The sequence below is a fragment of the Sycon ciliatum genome, chromosome 4 (assembly GCF_964019385.1).
Source record: "Sycon ciliatum chromosome 4, ocSycCili1.1, whole genome shotgun sequence".
Lineage (NCBI taxonomy): Eukaryota > Metazoa > Porifera > Calcarea > Leucosolenida > Sycettidae > Sycon > Sycon ciliatum.
The window spans coordinates 31,593,547-31,615,906 of NC_088646.1; the positions used below are offsets into that span (position 1 = coordinate 31,593,547).

The 22,360-nt window shown below is 47.8% G+C and overlaps 3 protein-coding genes and 1 non-coding gene across 5 annotated transcripts; 1 reads left to right on the forward strand and 3 right to left on the reverse strand.

The window, feature by feature from the left end:
- Nucleotides 1-175: 175 nt before the first annotated feature.
- Nucleotides 176-4,009, forward strand: LOC135815637 (GTP-binding protein 4-like). The gene is made up of 3 exons (XM_065328957.1): nucleotides 176-743; nucleotides 1,467-1,661; nucleotides 2,218-4,009. Exons 1-3 carry the CDS (start codon nucleotides 285-287, stop codon nucleotides 3,496-3,498), a joined length of 1,935 nt encoding a protein of 644 aa, XP_065185029.1. The 5' UTR covers nucleotides 176-284; the 3' UTR covers nucleotides 3,499-4,009.
- Nucleotides 4,010-4,552: 543 nt separating this feature from the next.
- Trnaa-agc (transfer RNA alanine (anticodon AGC)) lies at nucleotides 4,553-4,625 on the reverse strand. The gene has a single exon. It is a non-coding gene; the product is annotated as a tRNA-Ala (tRNA).
- Nucleotides 4,626-5,310: 685 nt separating this feature from the next.
- On the reverse strand, nucleotides 5,311-13,123 carry LOC135815638 (ubiquitin thioesterase otubain-like). 2 transcript variants are annotated; one of them, XM_065328958.1, is made up of 8 exons: nucleotides 12,975-13,123; nucleotides 12,624-12,723; nucleotides 11,147-11,211; nucleotides 10,278-10,376; nucleotides 9,540-9,658; nucleotides 8,221-8,362; nucleotides 6,981-7,118; nucleotides 5,311-6,294 (listed from the first exon to the last, which is right to left on the reverse strand). In XM_065328958.1, coding segments are annotated over exons 2-8 (771 nt in total). In that variant the 5' UTR covers nucleotides 12,625-12,723; nucleotides 12,975-13,123; the 3' UTR covers nucleotides 5,311-6,087. The 2 variants fall into 2 exon arrangements, with proteins under 2 accessions (XP_065185030.1, XP_065185031.1); XM_065328959.1 differs by having other exon boundaries at nucleotides 13,036-13,116.
- A 934-nt stretch (nucleotides 13,124-14,057) lies between these two features.
- On the reverse strand, nucleotides 14,058-19,456 carry LOC135815639 (histone-lysine N-methyltransferase SETD2-like). The gene is made up of 2 exons (XM_065328960.1): nucleotides 16,588-19,456; nucleotides 14,058-15,286 (listed from the first exon to the last, which is right to left on the reverse strand). The coding sequence occupies exons 1-2, from the start codon at nucleotides 19,207-19,209 to the stop codon at nucleotides 15,011-15,013; spliced, it is 2,898 nt and encodes a 965-aa protein (XP_065185032.1). The 5' UTR covers nucleotides 19,210-19,456; the 3' UTR covers nucleotides 14,058-15,010.
- Between the last annotated feature and the right edge of the window lie 2,904 nt (nucleotides 19,457-22,360).

A 22,360-nucleotide genomic window follows, 5' to 3' on the forward strand; every position in this document is an offset into this window, starting at 1 on the left:
GCATGGGATCGGGAGTCGGGACGCCGCCATTCAATAACCTTGGCAACGAATTGTATTACATAATCGACAATGCAATTTTCTATTGCACTACGTCATGAGAAAGCAAGTAGATCGCATGCTTGATGTTGGTGTGCGTGCGTCCTCCACCTCGCGGCTCCATGCATCAGTTTTTTTCAAGCTTTTGGCATTGTATTTGTAGGAGTTGAGTTGCGTTTGTGCTTGGTGCACCTTCATTCATCTTGGATTTCAGCAGGGTGTTCGGTGGAGAGAATTACCCTGCAAAGATGTCGCACTATAATTTTAAGAAGATCACTGTAGTTCCTACGGCGAAGGACTTCATTGATGTTGTTTTGTCTAAGACGCAGAGGAAGACCCCAACAGTTGTGCACAGGCAATACCGAATTGGTCGTATTCGTACTTTTTATACAAGGAAGATCAAGTTTACCCAGCAGAACTGCCATGACAAACTGAGTAACATCCTCTTGGAATTTCCGAAGCTGGATGATGTCCATCCTTTCTACGCTGACCTGATGAATGTTCTCTATGACCGCGATCACTATAAGCTTGCGCTGGGACAGATCAATACTGCGCTACATCTCATTGACAATGTGTCCAAGGACTACGTGAGGCTGATGAAGTTTTCAGACTCTTTGTATAGGTGTAAGCAGCTGAAGCGTGCAGCTCTGGGAAGAATGTGTACGATCATGAAGAGACAGAACCAGAGTCTTCAGTACTTGGAGCAGGTAAAAAGCTCTTCTTTTTTTTGGTTTTTTAACCTCTGGAAAATTGTACGTGTTAAAATTTTTGCAGTGAGGTGTGTGCCATACTTTTGTGTGTGTGTGTGTGTGTGTGTGTGTGTGTGTGTGTGTGTGTGTGTGTGTGTGTGCGCGCGCGCGCGTCTGTGTGTGTGTGTCTTGCATGTGCTTGTGTCCGCATATGTGTGCGAATTGCTCATCTACCATATATCCGCTGTGGACAAAAGTCAGTATGACCGTGCTGTTGGCATTTCAATGTAAAAACGAAGCACTTTTTGGGGTAGCCGATAATTGATCAGCTTGGCCATAGCCAAAGTTTGCATTGCTTCTAGTGCTAGTTCTCACAACATTCTTTCACTTTTACATACCGTAGTTGTATTAGTGCCCACTTCCCATTTTGACCAAAGTTCAGCCCATTCAATATACATGTATGTTTGGTACACGCGCTTCAGGTTTGAGCCTCTAAAGTGCGCACTTCACTCCGGCAAATATGCAACTGCTCAAGTGCGCAGCTGACCATTAAGGTGTGGAAAGTCAGCATGTGTATGTTGCAATGCCCTTGACCTCTATGGCTCACGTTCCAATCCTTCATTGAACTATTGAGTACATGCCGTGGGTATCGTGCCTTGCGTTGTGTTTTGGCTCTATACACCAGTATGAATTATTTATTTTGCTCGCCATGCCTTTACTCTTCCCTGCCTTATTTCCCAGGTCCGTCAGCACTTGTCCCGTCTTCCTACCATCGATCCGAACACACGCACCTTGCTCCTCTGTGGCTTCCCCAATGTTGGCAAGTCCAGCTTCATGAACAAGATGACACGCGCCGATGTTGAAGTCCAGCCGTATGCCTTCACAACCAAGTCACTCTTCGTTGGTCACATGGATTATCGCTACCTTCGCTGGCAGGTCAGTGTCTCCGTTGTGTTTTGACGGATGTTACTGTGCATGAACGTACAGTATCTGGAAATGGAGGCTTGGTCTAGCTATGGCTGAGGAGGCCTGTTGCTGGTAAATGCATACTTGATGCAAATCACTGCAAGGTCTGACCGTTTGCTTGTCCAACTGTGGCTAGTAGTCACCTCGATGCTTGGTTACACGGAGCCTGAAAGCTACTTTGTTCATGCATTTCACGTGACACAATCGCGCATGTCCTCTTTCTAGAATTGTAGATGTCTTTCACTCACAAGAGTACCTCAGCACTGGTAGAAAGCTCGATAGTGAACTCCATCACATGATGCAGTTGGTAGAAGCATGCAAACTGGTGAACGGGTCACTGGCCTGCTCCTTTGAGTGGGTCACTGTTGGCCTTTCAGTGCGTAGACTGTAATCGGAAACTTCACGCTGTTTATTCTATAGCTATAGCTAACGGCAGTAGCTGACTATAGCTTACTTCTACATCACTATCAGTATTGTGCATTTATTATCGGTGGTGGTCTTTGTTGTGTGTTTCCCCGTGTATTAGGTTGTGGATACTCCTGGTATCCTGGACCATGCCCTCGAGGAGCGTAACACGATTGAGATGCAGGCTATCACTGCTTTGGCCCACTTGCGCGCAGCAGTGTTGTTCCTCCTGGACGGTTCTGAGCAGTGTGGGCATAGCATGGAAGAGCAGCTCTCACTGTTTGCATCCCTCCGCCCTCTGTTTGCCAACAAACCCATTCTTCTGCTCTTGAACAAGATTGATGTGCGTCGGCCCGACGAGTTGTCCGCAGAACACCAGGCTAAGCTCAAGGAGCTTGTTGACTCTGGTATTCCTGTCATGCCTATCTCAACTATGACAGAAGAGGGACTTGCCACTTGCAAGACAGATGCTTGTGATCGCCTGCTGGCGTACCGTGTCGACACAAAGCTGCGCGGCAAGAAGGGAACTTCCATCACATCCCGACTGCATCTCGCACAGCCAGCTCCTCGTGACCAGAAGCAGAGGCCACCGTGCATTCCAGCTGCCGTTGCTGCTAAGCGTGAGGCCATGACCACTGGCGATAAGTCACGCACACTGCGTGATGAGGAGGTGGACGCTGGTGAGGAATGGGTACTGGACCTGCGACGTGAGTACAACCTGAAGAATGAAGAAGAGCGCTATGATGTCATGCCCGAGATCATTGATGGCAAGAACATTGCTGACTTCATCGATGAGGACATTGCCAGGCGTCTTGATGAGTTGGAGGAAGAAGAAGGCCTTAGAGAAGAGGCGGGTGAATATGAAGAGGAACAGGACCCGAATGAGGCATTGACACTGCAAACCAGACGGCAAGTAGCTGCTATTCGCCACCAGAGACAGCTCATTCGACGAAACCGAATCGACAAACACACTCGCAATCATCCAGTTGCTCCACGTAAGCTGCGTATTCGGCAAGAAGCGGCTGAGGCAGCAGCTGACGACAACTATGAGTACGATGATGACGATATGGACATGGATACCAGTGACATTCTGGATGAAGAAGGATTCGGTCGCAAGCGCAAGCGTGGCCGCTCCGAAACCCCTCGACCGACTAAGCGTGGCCGAGACTCGTCCAAGTCACGTGTGCGCAGTGCTTCCCGCAGCTCATCGCGAGTACCACGCGATGTCTCCGGCCTCTCCCGAACTGCTGACAAGACGGTGGCGAACAAGAAGGCCAAGCTTGTGCAGCGTAAGTTCATTCGGCACGGCAAGGCTGGTGAAGCAGATCGGCACATCGCCACCAAGATGCCCAAGCATCTCTTCAGCGGCAAGCGCGGCATGGGTAAAACTGACAGAAGATAGCCTGTGCATATCTCCATCATATACTCTGTACATATACTCTGTACATAAAACACATAGGTTCTCTCATGTAAAACAACCTCCATATATTTTTTTTTTTCAAGGAAATACTGTACTACATGTATACAGTGGGTGGTAGCATGTGTTAGACATTATACATGCACATGTACATCTACATGTAGGTCATGGTGGTGATCAGAAAAGGTGAGAATGTGCGGGTGGGAATATCGCATAGTTAGTTGGTGCTGGGGGATGGAGGCGTGCGGGGGAAGTGCTGAGGATTTTTTCCCAAGGTGCACATGCACAGCTAGCTGCTTCAAAACAAACAAAAAAACCTCATATTCTCCTCTTCCGATTCTGTACATACTTGTATCTATTATTTCATGCAACTTTTTTTAACGTCTAGTCTCTCAACTCAATCATAATAATTATTATTATGGTTCCGACATGTACCGGGGTACTGTCCACCGGTACTAATGAATGAGCAGTAATGCCCCAAAACCGGGTATAATCATCACAGCCATGGTAAAACGTTTGCGCGAAACGGGGAACCATTGCCCAGGCTGACAAGCAGGTCTCCGCAGAACCATTGAGCAGGGTGTTTGGCCATGGCATGGTGGGATGAAGATGTTGCCTGTTGCGAAGCTGCTTGTACTTGTGTTCGTTTGTTTCGCCGTGTGTGCACAGCTGTATACAGTACTCGTATAGCCAATGGTAACTGTAACGTGGATATACAAACCAGGGAGTCATAAAATACCCTTGCGCGATCTACACTTTACTTACACGTGTACATATGATGCACATGTGGACTAAACAAAAAATTTCACGGAGAAGGTGGTGAGCCCGAACGTGTGCAGTTTTATTTTTATTATTTGCCATGGCGACCGGCGGCCCCGCATTCTTACCAGGCGTGGGCCATCCCCTGAAAAAAATAGACAAAAAAAGCAGGACATTTGTTCAAGTACGTAGACTATGTATATGCATGACCCCAGCTTCTGGTTTTCAGGTCAGAAAAGAACTAAACGGGAAAAAGAAAGAGAAGAAAAAAAAGTATAACTGGAGAACCGGGGTATCGATCCCCGTACCTCTCGCATGCTAAGCGAGCGCTCTACCATGTGAGCTAGTCCCCCTGGCTGGAATATCAAGCGCGTAAAGCTCTTTATGAAGGCGTGTGTGCAGTGCCGCATGCATGCGTGTAACGCGATGATCGGTGATGACATGACTCGACAGACTGATTGTCATGACAGCGCTGCACAACACCGTCACACTATCATGACATACAGACAGTAATCATCCTGTTGTGTCAGGCAAGAAGAAAATATGCCACGACATAGGGCGCACACTGGTAGTAGCACCGGTTCATGCAGTCTTCATTCAGACTTCAACTCGGACAGACAAATAAGTACTACAACTACAGTATTAAACATGGTTGCATGTACATAACCAATAACCAATGATAACCAATGGTTATCTACTGTTGATGGCAATGGTTATGTACTCTTGATGGCATCCAGCTTTTTGGTGTTGCCATGCGGTTTTCACACTTCTTCTTCTTTTTTTCACAGTAGAGAATCTTGGTTGTTTTGTTTACTACAATGTATTTCGACTTCACCTCATACATAGCACACAAGTGTTCCTCCGATAAATAGAGGGAGATAATGAACCAACCGTGGGACCGGTGTCAGGCTTTTCTGAGATGCCGTGACTGCAGTCACAGTGATATCTTATGTTTACATGCTCAGCCATGTGGTGCAAGTGTGACTGCAGTGCCGCATCTCAGAAAATCTGACGTGTATTTCAAGAGGAACGCTCATGCACATCACCGGAATGTCAAAATACCAAATGAGTGTTAGAACCAAAACACAATAGCACGAGCATTTACAGCTGTGGATAAAATAAGGCGCAGAGCAAAAACGCAGGCAACGATAAACAGCAGTAGGAACTCAATGTACAAGTGATAGCAAGTGACCGATACGTCTGCAAGAGTCGTGGATATTAAAATCCGACATTTCGGATCAAGGGGGCGCGCGTGCACGGCCTGTTGCCAGCAGAAGCAGCCAAGCATCAAACTGGTCAGATTGCAACGTCCGCAGCCAGAGTAACTAGTCTACTGAACACATGCGTATACCGGTATTAGTATGATAAATACTACACAGAACATGACAAATCAAAACTGTATGTGCATGGCAGCAGATGGTTACAACATCCTGTATACACTGTACACGTGGCACTGAAGCAGATAGCAAACGGGAACTTGATAAAACAGACACACATAGTACAAAAGAAATGATCTTGGTTTAAAAAAAACACGTTTTCGATGGTGCGAAAAATAGAATCGCAGCGGTTAAGAGCATACAATCGGTCTAACATAACAACAAGGATGGTGATAATCTAAAAAATAAAATGAAAAATAAAAAACAAACAGACAACGACGACAACAGTATGAGAATAAAGATTTGTAACAACGAAAACAATAACAGCAGCAGCAACACCAACAACAGCAACAGCAGCAAAGGGTGGGCTTAGCCAGAGCAGATGGCAAGGACCTGCCAGCCACTACCTATCAGACCAGGATGATCGAGAGGGAGAGAGCTACGCGCTATCGTACAGGAGGTCATAGTGACCCGGGCGATACAGGAGCTTGATGACCGGTGCACCGGCATCCTCCTGGAAATCATGCCAGTTCACCTCACCACCCTCACCACGGTCCATGTACACGACGCGCACAGGCACTTTCAGTGAAGAAGTGAGTGCAGTGATATGTAAATGATCGCTCTCCAGGTACATGGGCTCAACCTCCTGAATACAACAACAACGACATACAATCCAACAAGTTAAGGACCCAAGACGCGTCAAAGCGGATTTCATACACCTGTGCATAGTGCATATACCAGTAGGCTTGCGGTGTTCCTCGCAATTACAGCACTCTGACTTTCAAGCTAGCTTAAAATGTTTTGTTCTTCTTTGAACTTCATTGCGATCGGTTCGGCCAGTGACTCTGAGCTCTGCTGAGCAGACCTGACAAGGTAGAAACCGCTAGCGGTCCAGACATTGAGCTGTGCACAGTACTATACAGAATTACTACAAAACACAAGGTACGTTTGCAGGAGATAAGGGGTTGTGAAAAGTTTTTGGTTGGAGTTGGTGTTGTTTTCTTTCTTTTTCGGGAACATACCGGTAGAATGCCCATTTTCGAGGTTGAATTCATCTCACATGGAGTTTTTGAATCTCAAAGGTCCGTATCTGTTTCTGAATGGGATGTGGTGCACACAGGAAGTCTGGTGCTGCAAGTACATGCACTACGTACTGCAGTGCATGCTGCTGTCCCCCCCCCCCCCCATGCCTCGTCTACACGTCTACCAAGCCACTGGGCTGCAATTGACGGGTACAACTTCACATGCCATCCCAATTTGCGCTGGGAGTGATCACCGACAGCCCTCCCTCCGTTCTAAAAGTAAATGGTGTTCGTGATCTGCAGCTCTTACCTTCTTGCAGTACTCTGTCATATTGGAAAATCCCTGGACAAAGTTGATGAAGAAATCGTTGTTAGCCTGCAGCTCAGCTGATGCCAGTATTCTCAAGGTCACGACAATGTAATCCGAATAAGAATCATTGTTGATATACTGGCAAGGGAGGACAGGCATAGCACAATACAACACACCACAGCACAAGTTAAGATGAAGCTGCTAGCGTGTGTGCAGTAGCAACAAGTGGCATTCTTGCTTCCCCGCTCCATTCAGTAGTGCAATACACAGAATTGTTATCACATGTACAGGCAACCTTGCGATTAACAACCTTCGATATACTTCGAAGTAACAACAACAACTCATGAACAATGACCACTATCCTCAGACGTTTGATTGCACACTTAAAAAAATATACTTCGCTCACGTCCGGTCAAGGGTCACTATTCGCAAGGTTGAGTGTACAATGTACTGACGAAACAGACCCGTCCAAACAATGAAACACAGGCACCGTAAACCAGCGCTCTTATCTTGGTCACCTAAATCTCGGTGCAGGTGGTGTGTGGTTGACAATCCGATGACTTTATCGCAGGGCTGACTCCACCATTGTCTGCTGGTGATCATGTATAGTTTTGCCGCCCGCATCGCCATCAGAAGCGATTCCCAGGATACGAAGAAGGTTGGGCTGCTCCACGCTTCATTAGACCGTCCACTGTTCTCATTCACCGTGGAACCGCTGAGAAAGTTGTGAATGTCGACCGTCTGAAACCGGTGGCTAGTCATTCGGCCAGCACCCCAGCTAATGTTCCGCATGCTGACAGTGTTGTAGACTGTGATGAGCCTGCTGCAGACATTCCTCAGCCTGGCCAGCTAGATGCACCCGTTGCAACCCGTGACCTTCGTGATAGAGGTCAGATTTGTCTGCCTGCTCGGTATCGGTCTTGACCACTGTGGAATATGTTATTCAGATTGTGCAAGGATACGCATATGTTCACTGTTGTCTTTGGCGTTCTTGGTAGTTCTCTCTGAAATCAGGTCTCTACATTATAAGAACGTACACTGAAAATATGGCCAGGCTGGAATTGCTATTTGAATTGTCCATAAACTCCAGCTTTTTGGTACGGTCATACCCCCCAAGACACCCGTATCCGAGCAAGGATCGCATTACCCAAATTATGGCAAATATCACATCTTCTTGTGGTCCCCACTATCCTACTTTCGGAATCGTGTTAACAGCAATATAACTTTGAAGTGCATTTACCTCTATCAGTTCCCTCTCAGACATTCCACCCTCTATCGTCTCTAGAAGAGAAACGAACGTGTCAAAGAAATCCTCCGTAGTCATCTCTGGAAAGCCAAGGGCGAATGCTTGTTGCTTCCTCTCCTCGACTAAAACCTTCACACTAGAGTAAAGAATGAAATGAACGAAATATGAACAAGTACAAGAGAATAACGCATATTTAGGATTTCAACAAGAAGCGCAAGCTCAAGCATTTGGAGCAGTCATCTTCTTCACTGAGAATGCTACAGAAAACAACTCAAGATCTGGACAGTCGGCCACTGCCCAGTTGCTGAAAACACAGGGGTGTTGGACACGGTACGATCACTACGGTATCGACCGTGCCACTTTTCAACCCAATTACTCCGCGAATCAATATAATACACTGATATGGGCTCTAAATTTCCAAAATTTTCGGCTCAGCCACCCTCTCCCACGAGTAAATTGTAGTCGACATGGCTGACCGTACCACACTATAAAATACCTTCCGACGCCCCTTATTTATATTCATAAGCTCCCCAGCCCACACTCTTTATGGTGCATACCGCCTTCTCTTCCCTTCCTTTGACATTGCCGTAATTGGCTATGTGGCAACATGTGGGTGAACTGGAGGTGGTGCGGTTAGGACGTGAGAATTTGAAGAGAGGTGCACACAGGCACAGACACACACGCATGCGTGCACATGCTCACACACACATACACATGCACACACGCACACATACGTACTTGCTCACTGCCATGACAGGTCAAGTGAGTCTTCCCCAAAGAAGGGAGAGAGATTCAAAAGGAATCTTAGAAAGATGACTCAATTGGCTATTGAACCGCCCAACGGCCGACACCCCCTGATATCCCCAAACTCTGGGTGGAAAAGGGACTGATGGCATCAAGGTATCCGTCCCGGGATCCAACTGCATTCACCCCTACACACGCACACACACACACACACACACACACACACACACACACACACACACACGCACACACCATGTACCATGTATACGCCCGTCGCAAGAGAAGCACGCAAATCTGCAAATGCACTGGATGTGCACCCACAGATTTTCTCTTATAGCAACGATAGCGAACAAGATCTGAATGAGACAGATCAAGACTTGCGCCAGATAACTGTCTAATCCACACAACTGGCGAAGCCATATGAATTGACCACCAATGCACACCGGGTCTACACCACACGGAGTACACACGCACACACACACGCACACACAGGCCCATGTTCTAACATGGGAACCAGGCACCAAACCTATCGGAAACAGAAATGATTTGTACACAATACAGTTACTAACCGGGCACATTCATCGGCCTTCGTGAGCAATGTTTCGCAGTAGCCAAATGCAAACGCCCGGAAGAAGCAGTTTCCGTCCGGCCTGGTTCTTCTCATCTTCTTGTAATCCTTTACCACGCTCTGTGGACATGTACATAACCGACATCCACACCCGCATCCACACACAAGCAGACCTGCATAGCTGATGCACTGCTGGGCATCGTGGTTTGCAATTCTCTTCTACTTTGAAAGTCTTTCGGGGATATATTCAAATCAAAGTTCACGGCCCAAAAAAGTATGCATACCAGTAAGTAAACATTTCAGTCAAAACCGACCAATTCGACACCCATGGAAGACAATTGCTAGCGCCAAAGGCCAATGCCAACGGGGGTTACCGGGACACCCATGCTACATATCGACTCACACAGTCACCAGGTAATCTGCAAAATTTAATAAACATCTCTTACAGGCAATTTACAGCCAGACCTAAGGAAATCGTGTATCCGGTTACCAGAAGTAAGTAATATGCATCTCTGCAACACGACACATGGGAACAAAATGTGTTGCACTGCACCCAAACTCAAAGTGTTCTACCACAAATCTGAAATCTGCTCTAGCCAATTTCCACCAGATGACAATGGAGCTGGAAAAACAAGGACCAGACGAGCAACTTCAGAGCAAGGTCTGTCTGCATCAGTATCCATGGTCACCTCAGTTGACAGGAGGCACTGGCACAGCGACAACAGAGCTGAGGACTCACGGTGATCTTTCCCTGGTAGACCTGGTCATCGGCACTGTAGTCAGCTCTCAGCTGCTCGACGTCCTCACACTCTCCAACCAAACTGACGCCATCAGTCGCCTAACACACCAACGGCACAGAGCAAAGCAACACACATGGCTTGGTCCACGTAGAGCAGAAATCCTGAACAGCACTGTTCTGGACGCGTCAAGACCTACATGCTTAAAACAATCTATGTACTTCGAAGTAGGTCTTTTTCAGGGTGATGCTGATGATGGCCAGGGCTGAAATAAGAAAATACTTCAACAAATTCCGTCTCTGGATTGCAAGATAAAGGTAAATAGAAATTCTCAATCGTTATTTCAGCCCTGGCCTGGGCCATCACCATCATCACCCTGAAAAAGACATACATGGATTTTTTTAAATGCCATACATCCTTGATTCATTTCCCACAAGAATGTTGTTCACATGGTGTACAAACCAACTAAGCCCTCTCCACACCAATCTACAGTGAGAGTCAACCATGTTGGCTGTTTGCGGAAACAGCTAAATTTGTTTGGGTTTCAGTCACTATCAGCCATCAAAGTGGCTTGTGCTGAATGCACGCGGCCAGTTTCAGTTGTCGTCAAAGGCTGTAAGTGCCATACTGCGCTATGCTCGACCTTATTGGCAAAATTTGAAAATTATGACTCTCTCTCTCTCTCTCTCTCTCTCTCTCTCTCTCTCTCTCTCTCTCTCTCTTGTTCTAGTTCAAGGTGTACGCATACAAAGTTCACGTTGCGATCTACATCGAACCTTATGATCCCTTTCCTCATCGTGACTGCGGCCTCACCAGCTCTGGGACTCTGAGGTTATGGTCCGAATAGACTGCTACCAGTGCACATACATACCTCTTTTCTGACGCTCTGGAGATGGTCCGAAATATCTATGTCTGATGCTGGTTCAGAAGTTGCCACTGTACAGGGATAGGTGAAGACACAAGAGTACATACTGTAATACACCAGACATTGGTCATGCACCAATAATACGGCTAACAGAAGCTGCAAGTAACTAGAAAAGAGGCACAGTACCGTAGTAAGAATACTGTAAAAGCCATATTTGTAACGAAGTGCTAATTCTAACGAGTTAACGAGGAGAAATCTGTCGTTAAAATAGAAATCGTTATCCGGAAATCGATACAATTCTGTTGCTATTGAGCGTTGAGAAGGAGTGAGAATCGTTACCTTTGGTACACGTAAACCAGTCAATTTCAGGAAATCGTTTATATGTGCCCCGTTAGAATAATGGTTTTTTCAGTAGTCAATACAACACGCACTAGCAGCACTGAACACACAGTTCACAAAGGTAGAATTCAATAACTACAGAAATGCGTCCACCATGATACCAAGCACCTGTGGCATAAGATAGTTGCGCATACCAAGTTTTGGATTTTTTTCAGATGCAGGGAATGAGGTCCGGATGTGCGACTAGCTGTTGTTGCGTTGTGAATAGCTACCGGCTCTCAACGTCTGTTTAGCACAGCTCCATGAGCGACTCTGACTCACGCTGCTACCCGGGGCCTCACGAGGTGTTTGTCGCGCTGGAAACAAAGTGTCTCTGTAAGTTTGTATCCCTGGTGATGGTTTTGCCTGGAGAGCACTACATTTGTATTATAAGTGGTGCTTTTCAGGCACAATCTTCCACAGCAAACTCAAGCTCAACTGATGAGGGGCGAATTCCCCGAAACACTGTATTGAGCAGGGAGTGGTGCTTTCTTGCAGGTTTGCTGAGTGGAAGGTGCGAAGTGCTCCTCATGTGCTCTGGATGGCAGCCGTGAGTCAGTCAAGTGTCAAGTTCGGCAGGAAGCGTGTGTTCCTCGTTGGAACAACCAACTTCATCACTAATACCGCCGAAGTCGGAACTTCTAAGCAATACTAATGTTGTTCGCAAAACGCGATTTCTGGACTTTGGGCTTTTGTGTGTCAGCGATTCATTCCTAAACTTTATGTCTGGCGCAGTGGTCATACCGATTTCTGGGAGCTCTACTACTTTTATGTTGCATGGACATGTTTCATACCAAATTTCAGAAATAATACACTTCGGTCATAACGAAATTAGCCGAAATAAGACAAGATAGCTGTGGAAATTAGATTCACAGTGAAGACTTAGTACTGAATCCCTGTGGAGTGAGCGCACTTATGATGCTTCGCTTTTTCGCTTCATGCAATATGTTGAGACTATAATAGACTACAGCACGCACAGCAACCTCTCAAGTCTCAACACGAAGAGTCAGTGCATGAACATACTTTCTTTTGGGGAACAGTTTAATTGGAACACCAAACTGCAAACATGTACAAACATTTCAGTACAAGAACTAGGTGAACTCACTGTTGAGGCGTTTGGAGAGAGTACCGAACCACTTTCTGTTGAAAATACACTTGAATGTGAATGCTCTTCCGATTCGAGTGACCGCGTTTCAGCTGTCGAGCTAGAGAGAAAGGCGAACCAATTCCCAGCGTTCAGTTGACAGGAATCAATGACTTCAAGTTAGTTCAAGTGCCTGCAGTGCAGTGCTGAACTTTGGTGTTGAGTCTTGGGGCTTTCGTCTAGACTAGAGTTTCCTAGGCATTTTAGCTTTAGCTAACAAATAGTGGGCATGTATCTTCGACGTGCTTTGCTCCAGCTATAAATGATAAAAACAAACAGTGCGTGGGCAATGAACGAGGTAACACAACTCACTTTCTCTCTCTACTACAATCAAGAGTACTCTTATGTATTCTGGCTACAATTTGTAGCTCACCTCAGCTCAGCTCATGGACATATGCCTTTGATATGGTGAAACTACGAAAGTGAAAAGACCAAAAGTCAAAAACATCAAAACTGACAAAAGTAGTAATACTGTACATGATTGTACAATGTAGTTTCGTCTTTCGAATCGATCACATGCACAAGAACGCAGCTTCCACGTGAAAGGTCCTCACCAAGGAGTAGTAAAATACTGGTATCTTACTACTCCCTAGGGCCGGTGCACATGTTTGCCTTTTTATTTTGGTCAATCCGGATTCAGAATTTCAGACCTACGCGTAGATCTACTTGCCTCATCTCCGGCACACATTTCCTACACAGGAAGTGGTATTTTGAAACTACCTGATTAGACTTTTTCTTCTACCTCGAATGGTTCTTTACAATCTGTATCGCAATTAAAAATTATAAAATTTGTGGGTTCAGCAATAAAGGATATGACCAAAATGAAGAGTGCATATGGACTCTTGATATGACACATGTATAATGGGAATACTAGCTCATAATTTTACCATGGCTGATTATTGCAGGGCCGTAGCACCGGGATTTCTCCGACTGGACTGGGTGCTACGGCCCTGTACGGTGCTACGGCCCTGTACGGTGCTACGGCCCTGTACGGTGCTATTGCCAGTATACCTCTACTGGTATCATCAGGGAGAGAGAGAGAGCGAGAGAGAGAGAGAGAGAGAGAGAGAGAGAGAGAGAGAGAGAGAGAGAGAGAGAGAGAGAGAGAGAGAGAGAGAGAGAGAGAGAGAGAGAGAGAGAGAGCGAGAGAAAGAGAGAGAGAGAGCGAGAGAAACTGGTGTGGGCGAGAAAGGCTGTACTGATGAGGCCTTTATGGCCGAAACAGCTTGCTGTCTACAGCATTGGGTAACTACACAATCATGTACACGCATGCACTCGCCCACACCAGTTGTTACCCAGCTAATTCCCATTGGATGTAGACTAGTCACTTGACAGTGTACACCTGCACAGCTCCACCCGCTTTCCACACACACGCACACAAAGCCACCTTTCAAGTTATGTTTTAGATGTTATATACACCATTGCAGTGCTATAGTATAAAAAATATGTAAAACACAGTCATAGAGATAAGAGACACACCGTGAGAGACAAGGATAGGCAGAGAGATAGATAGACAGAGAGACAGGCAGACAGACAGACAGACAGACAGACAGACACACACACACCTAGGCAAGAAAGAGTACTAAAGATAATAAAGATGTACACCCACACACACACACACACACACACACACACACACACACACACACACACACACACACACACACACATGCGCACGCACAGATACACGCACGCACACACTTGCAATCAAAGAATGCTAAAGCACAAAGAAAATGGGGAGAGTGAGGAACTTTAGTCTCTCTCACTCCTCAAACGATAATCAAGACCATATGGAAGTGAGCATAAACCAGACGGATAGGAGAAGACGGGCCAAACTGAAGGAGAGTCAAAAATCACATACTGTTCCTGTAGTTTCTGCATGCCGCAGAAGAATAAGACTGAACAGAATGAATGCAAAACCTATGGTCAGAAAATATCTCACTAATCAGCATAGCACTGCTCAACAGCGCGACACAGCTACCTAACTTAACGCAACGAAGCAGATTTCAAAAAAGAGAACGTGAAGCCAAACGAGCAGTGTATGTGCACGCATGCATGCCTAGCCGTTTCATGGTCTCGTGATTGCATGGGCATTTGAGTTGATCCTTCAAATAGACGTGTACTTATATTAATATCATGTCAGGCACAAGACAGCACGCAAGTAGCCTGCGAGTCAATGATTAGTATAGCATGGCATCAGTTTGTGCTAGCTACAACAGCAGCCACCAAGATCTATTCGTCTTTCTGTGTAAAATTCTATGAGGCTATGGGGGTATTAGTGGACGTAGCAGTGAGAGAGCACATTCTCTGAAGTCCGGTGAGTTAAGGCGGGGGCACAGTCACAATCGTCAACATCGGATGTACTTCTCCTTGAAGCGTTTCATGTAAGAGTGCACAAAGTCTTGGGTCTTCGCACGTACCGACGGGCTATACTCTAGCTGGTAGCAGGACTTGCCCTTCAGCTCCTTCTCGACGACGATGAACGTCAGCTTGCGTGCGAGATGCTTGAAGTCGCCGTCATTCTCAATACGAGCACGCTTGCAGTCCGGCTTGCGGTATGGGTTGAGAAGCTGCACGATGAGCTTCGACAGGTCGGACCTGAAGCTTTCCTTCAGCTGGCGCAGCTGCAGCCATGGCACACATTCACAAGCACACAGGCAGAGTCAGATGACTGATAGTGAAAAAGAAGAAAAAAAGAAGAAGAAGAAAGAATGGTGATTTTGGGATAGAAAAGGATTCAGCAGGATAACTACTATTATACTATTACGCAGAGCTCACTGACTTGTCAGTTTGAGCACTCTGGCAAGGTACGTTCGGGCCTGATTGGAATTTTTTTATTTCCATTGCTATCAGGTTCGGCCTCATTTCCTCTGTGCTGCGCTGATGAGTTCACAAAGAACGAAACAGCATGCTGTCCGCAGATTGAGTACTATTATACTACTATATATTACCAAACAAATCCGGCCAGTGCCGGTAGTCGACTAGCATGTGCAGCACTGGCCGGATATATTTTGGCAAATATAGTATCACACCAGATTACTGAGTATGTGGTAAGGTAGAAAACACTGCAATGGATAGTGTCACAATCATACACGGTGGCAGGGCCTTACACCTGGAGCGGCCATATGCCAGCGGTGGACTTGTCAGCTCTGCACAAACATCACACACTACCATGACTGTACAGTCTTGCTCAATGAAATCCAGTCGCGACACTCAAGCTTGCGCCTTGCATCATTTCGTTTGCAGGTCTAGGGCTGCGCAACGCCCAGCATGTACTCGAGTGACATGACTGGACCTCATTGAACAGCTTTAGGCGCATATGCGCAACTGCAGGTCCAAGGGAACCTGCCCGCTTAACGGGGGCGGTGTTTAAGAGATGAAATCATTTACATGGCGGAAGTTCACATGGCTGCCGACAACGCCAATTCTCACTGGTGCCAATTCTCACCAAGCCCCAATGACCAGACTAGCATTTTGCCTGTATTCTCCTCTGCCCCGCAACCCGGTAGCGCCTTGGTCGGTGTCATACATGTATATCCCCACTCCACCCGCATAGCACTATAATTATACTGATCACTTACACAGCCTTCGCGCTGAAACACTAGCATTGCATACCTGCCATGGGACAACACCTATAGTGACTAAGACCACACAACCCCGAGTATAGCCCCAGTCTTCCGATGAGTGCTTTTCAGCATGAAACTCGTGAGTAGAGAGACATTTAATCACTTTTTTTTCCACCGGATTTTCGTTTGTACTAAGCTCTGCATGCCGTGTATTCAGCACTGTGACTGGTAGTGAAGGTTCTTCTGTAAGCTGTCTTGTATGATACTAGTGCCTGTGGGTGTAAATCTGCAGTGAGACTACGTAGTGACAGCACATGTACATGCACAACAGACATAGAGCTTAGGAATGGAAGCAATACCTCAACTGGTGTTAGATCCATTCCCCGACTCGAGCTGCTAGAGGAATTCCGCTTGGGAGTTGAGCTACTTGAGGTAGGTTGGGGCGGCTTGGACTGCGACTGTAATGTACTGGAAAGTTTTCTTACTGGTGGTGAGAAAGTAGCAATGGTGCTCGTCAACGAGCAGTCCATTGGAGTACCACAATCACTAGCTGGAGGTGTTTCATCTGGCGTGTGGCACTCATCGTCGGTGGGTGGCTCCGTTGGCAATGGAGGAGTTTCATCACCATCAGCACCGTCGCTGATAGGGAAATCCCACTGCGACACACGGCGCTCCACATGGTAGTAATACGTCTTGCCCTCGCTGTCCTGTGCCGATCGCCAGTATTGTGGCAGTCTTCTGGGCGGTGGAGACGACTGCCAGTTTACTACAGGAGTGCCAGTTTGTACGGGTTGCTGACCCTGCTGCTGCTGTTGGATAGCAGAGGACGGTATAGTTGCTGCTGCGGCGGCGGATGCAGCTGCCGCTGCCGCCATCACTGCGGGTATCGGCACTTGCTGCTGCGGCTGTTGATTAGGTGAGATAGCATGCGACAGGAGACCTGACTGCAAGAGTGTTGTCACAGCTGCTGGATTAGTGAACAGAATCGGTGGAGGCGGAATACCTGCGGCCAGCGCGGCAGCTCCAAGGACCGGAGGTATCACCGACCGTACACCCGGAGCGGGACCCAGGACACCGGCACCGGTGGGTAATGCTCCACCTGCTGCTGCTGCTGCTGCTACTGCAGACGCTTGTGACGCAACAGCAGCAGCCTGGGTTACAGCAGCTACTTGGGATAGCTTCACAGCAGCAGCTAGGCCGAGGACTGATGCGGCTACTTGCTGGAGACCCTCTGGGGTTGGGGCAGGGCGAGGTACAGCTCGCTGTACCAATTTCTGAGCTTCTTTTATCTTGCAACGTAAACGCTCTCTTTCATACGAACTGAGAGTATCCAGATGCGGACTGTCTCTTGGTGGGGCGATACTCGGTGGCTGCGATGATGCTGTAGGAGTACCAGGAGCAGGCGGAGGAGCAGCAGGCCCTTTAGCACCTTTCTTGGGAATCCGATATACTTCCTTCAGTGAGCTCCATTTCTCCAAGAGCTGTTCAGCTTTCTGCTTAATGACGTCCATCTCGGCACTCCCTCCAACAATGCTAGGGTTGGCATGCTCTATGCTGCTGCTGGGCGACTCAACACCAGAGTCACTGCAGGATGACGGGGTGATCGTTGCCTGAAGTGAATCGGAGTCAACATTCATAGCACTATCAGGTTGCCTATTTCCATTCTCCACACATGATTCAGATGAGAATGTAGTCTCCCCGACTGTTTTCGCAGCGGCCACATTCGCAGAAGACGACACAGCATCAGCAACAGTGCCATTGACCGGGACTGGCTTCATCTGCGCCTCCGACCACCGAGTCACCTGAGAAAGCACTTTGCTGTCTTTTAGCACATTTCGATTCATGACAGGCAGATGCTCTAGGGCCTCTAAGACACGCATTGCCATCGGCCCATTGCTGCCATCCTCCAGATCCACCATCCAGCTCCAGAGAAGGGAGAGTCCTTGCAGTTTGACAAACATTCGCAGGCATTTGTCGTTGTGCGTATTGAGCAGGGCTTCCAGCACCAGCATGCGGTGTTCCGTGCTGTCAGCCGTCACCATGACTCGCGACAACACCAGTACGTCCTCCTCTCGCACCAGGCCCTGGCCATCGCCGCGGCAGCACTGGCGCACCGTACGCGTTAGCTCGTCTTCCATTACGGCCCCCGCGGCCTCATCGTCATCACCGTCACCGCTGGCATCACGCGACTTCTTGCTCTGTCGACCACCCGGGATGACGACAACGTTACCGCGTTCCGACTTCTGCTGCTTACCGCCGATATAACCACTACACGATGGCGTACCACAGTGGCATTCTTGAGCACCCTCGCCAATGCGCTCAAACTGATAGTCAAACGTCAACTCTTCATCCGCAGCGATGTCACGTTTCGTGAAGAAACCAACTTTCAAGCGCCCGTTGACCGTCCACTTCTGTGTTTCGCAGTTCGGCTCACAGCTGTGGTTCATGAAGCGCGATACGCTGCCGCGTAGAGTAGCATCGATGATTTGGTCACTGCGCAGTGTCATAAAATAGTGGTGGCGGCGGCCCTGCTCATGGTACTCTTCCGTTCGACGTTGAAATTCAACAAACGAGCAGACCTCACCAACATACTCACGCACAAATACACCATCAGCAATGTCACTCTGGGCACGTAAACCCCAGCCCTTGGCAGAGTGTGTGTGATAGACTTCCACTGGTGCATTCTGCTTCTTTTGGAAGCGCTGGTTTGAGCAGAATTCTCCACACGGGCAAGACTTGGGATTGCACTCTATCATCAGCAGCCTATTGATACAGTCCTCTCCACAGCCTTCAAGGGGCTTTCCTTCGTCATCGTACTCCAAATCACAGTCACAGCGCATTTTTCTGTCCAGCCGTCCATTTTTCGTCCTTCCATTGTCCACAAGATATATGCTGTCTGATATCTTCTGCCACTCAGCAGGCCGCTTTCCATCATCCGGTCCTAAAGGACTGGGCGCATTTTCCTCTGGGTCTGAACTCATCACTCACAACGATACTAACAAAGCATATTTTACTGAGGTGAGAAATTCGAAACTGACAACGAATTCAGATCTTGACAACACAGATACGAAACATAGCAAGGAATAAGACGTTGAATACGACACACAGCTGCTTCTATCAAGGATAGAAGATGTGGTCAGAAAATTGGATCAGGAGAGGAATCCTCGACTTTATTGCAGTTTGCTGAATTATTTACGTCGGAGATCTTGGTCTGACTCTGCTTAGCTGTAGCTGGTGCTGTGGTAGGTCTACTGTCTAGATTTTAGTGGTTTGTATGAAAAACAGACTTACAACATACAAGTCACAACAGAACACATGCACAGACATAATGCTGAGATGTGAAAAAGGGTGTGCAGAGATCATGATGTAGTATGAAGATGTGACAAGGCAGGCACTGACATCATGGCGTGGGTGCCACATGCCCGCAACAGCACCATGCAAGCATGCAGACTGCAGTGCATGCAGTGGCTAGTGGTGGGTAGGTCTACCAGGTCGACTGGGTTGGCCTACACTACGTACATGGCGACTACTACAAGACTCCAGCCATAATAGTCAGTTTCGATTTCGACAGCATGTTACTTATTACTTTGTTTACAAAATACAAGGCGAGGACACACAGTCAGTGCTCCTGGCTTCAACCATAATCCGGTTGGCAGAGTCCCAGTCTTGCGTTGACTTTGGAATTTTTTTGTTTTTTTGCTGATGTAGTGTTGTTGTCGTTGGTGGTCAACAACAACGTTGTGTTAGCAAAAACAAAAAATTCCAAAGTCACTGACCACCCCCTAGAATAAAGAGGGTCCGAACCGGGGTTTTTTCCCATACGGTTCAAAGGGTCGCAAGACCGGGACTCTGCCAACCGAATTCAATGATGGTTGTAGTCAGGAGCACTGTATATTATAAACCATAAACCGGTTGGTAGAGTCTCGGTCTTGCGACCATTTGAACCGTACAGGGCAATGCCCTGGTATGCGGCGCTCGGACCTTCATTATTCTAGGCGGGGCGTAGGAAAATTCCCTGATCTAGTACTTGGGAGTTGAAATCCGGCCGTAACTAGGTACAATCCTCTGACTGTGGTTGCCTGTCGTTGCTCTTTTTTGGGGTCTGTAATTTCGTTGCGTCTGTGCATTTCCTGCCAACTTCTGCATATGGCGTCCTTCTCTCAGTTCGTCAGCCGCTCAACAGTAAAAATCGGTCACCACCAATGACTACTATTGTGAGAAGGTGCTCACTGCAGACCGGAGGTTGGTGAAGTTCCGGTGCGGCCATGGGTAAGCCTTCACCATACCCGGCAGAAACCTTGCCTGCACGTTGGTAATGCAGAGTCGGTTGTGTGCCGTACTATCGCATGTATTCACGTCGATGATTCCACTTCTTCACTGTTTCCCAACAGTGCGCCCTCGCCTTGTTCACACTGTCAGTGCCTGTCACCGTGAAAACATGTTACCTATCAGGCAAATGCTAGCATATTATACCAGTCTACAGTCAGTAGTACGGTTTGCGTCAGGATATTATCAAGACAATGACAAGTCTCACCTCGACCTCATCGTCAAGCATCACTGTGACAAGTATCAGGTCCATCGTTGATCTTATGGCTGTTATGCCCTTGCCAGCTTGCTGTCTCAGTCATGCATGTGCATTGTCATTAGTCTAATGACAATGCACACGTCGGCGAAGCTTAATGGGCCCCACCACCACACTCCATCATTCACCCCAGTGTCTGGAGATATGTGGATTTTGTAGAAAAAAAAACAAAAACATGCATGATGCAGCAAGCCTGCAAGGGCTTAGACTAGAGGTACTGTAGTCTACTAGCAATAGTACTCTTGGCCTTGGCAATCGTGCTACCCGTGACTCCAGCCTACTACCATATCCAGTAGAGAGCTAAATCTCTTGTAAAAGTAAGACATGTTAGCCTCCTGTCTAGGAGATGACTGAATCAGCGACGTTCCCACCAAGGGCCCCAGCTGGGCACTATGCTCCAGTACAGAGGTTATGCGAATGATCTCAGTCATAGGGGGGGGGGGGGGGGGGTCAGCGGAACCGCAGTCACGGTTCATGGTATTGGCGCTAAGTATACATGTACGGGGTGCGCCAGCGGATTCGCTTATGGGCCGCGGCCATGCGTGCAGAGTGGGTCGCTAGTGCAAGCGCAGCCGAGCGGTGTGCCGTGAGTCCACGACTTCGCCAAAGCATCTCAACTGATGGCATAATTGGATAACCTCTATAGCTATGACAGTACTGTGGCAAGAGAGGAACACTACACTGGCACATGATGTGAGTTTTCACTGTCGGCAAACCTCATACCGTAAAAGCCCCTGTATACGCCCACCCTCCGTGTACACGCCCAGTCAGGGGAAGTCAACACTTGTGTTTCAAAATAGCGCCCATGCCCATGTATACGCCCAGGTATGCCGGCAACACCAGTACATGTACAGGTACCGATACCCAATACTTACTGATATCCCTATTCCAAGTATACGCCCGGTTCCAAAATAACGCCCGTGCCCTTGTATACGCCCAGGAAATCGAGGCTGCTATTCTATACGCCCGGGGGCCTATACACGGGCTTTTTACAGTACCGTGGCTCGGAAAATGTATCAGGAGTTGCACACACACTCTCTCTCTCTCTCCGGGAAGCTTACAATCTTGCTACTGCTAAGTTTGAAGTCCCTGATGCCCCTTGAAGCATGCACCCTGCACAGATTCCTAATATTTGCATTTCCCTCACCTGCCTGAGAGCCTTGGCCCTAACTTATGAGTGTGACTGATTGTACTCAGTACTACTACTAGGAGGATTTGTGGGTGATCCAGATGTCTGCAGCGGGGCCCAGCTAGGGTCCAACAGTTATTTTGCATTTTCACTCAGTGGGCCATTGTACAGCTCAGGTAGTCCTTCAGTCAGCCATTGTATGTTCAGGAGTGCTTCAGCCCTAACTAGCTTGGCCTAAGTAACTTAGTTCAGATAGCACCAGGGGGTCTGGGTAGGACTCCTGAGCTCCCTGGGTAGCACTCAACATGAGGCATGACCATGATGCCCCCCCCCCCCCCCCCCCCCCCCTGGTGCTGATGGTGTGCTACCCCTAGGCCCTGTGTGACTAGCTGCACTTCTAGAATTAGAGGCACAACACCTT

Excerpts from the sequence above, each read along its gene's own strand:
- LOC135815639 (XM_065328960.1), bottom strand. The coding sequence starts at position 19,209 with ATGAGTTCAGACCCAGAGGAAAATGCGCCCAGTCCTTTAGGACCGGAT. Across the intron at positions 15,287-16,587 it reads TGGATCTAACACCAGTTGAG|CTGCGCCAGCTGAAGGAAAG; the intron begins GTATTGCTTCCA and ends CCATGGCTGCAG.
- LOC135815637 (XM_065328957.1), top strand. The coding sequence starts at position 285 with ATGTCGCACTATAATTTTAAGAAGATCACTGTAGTTCCTACGGCGAAG. Across the intron at positions 744-1,466 it reads GTCTTCAGTACTTGGAGCAG|GTCCGTCAGCACTTGTCCCG; the intron begins GTAAAAAGCTCT and ends CTTATTTCCCAG. Across the intron at positions 1,662-2,217 it reads ATCGCTACCTTCGCTGGCAG|GTTGTGGATACTCCTGGTAT; the intron begins GTCAGTGTCTCC and ends CCCGTGTATTAG.
- LOC135815638 (XM_065328958.1), bottom strand. Across the intron at positions 8,363-9,539 it reads AAGGCCGATGAATGTGCCCG|TGTGAAGGTTTTAGTCGAGG; the intron begins GTTAGTAACTGT and ends TCTTTACTCTAG. Across the intron at positions 7,119-8,220 it reads CTGAGAGGGAACTGATAGAG|TATATCAACAATGATTCTTA; the intron begins GTAAATGCACTT and ends CTCCCTTGCCAG.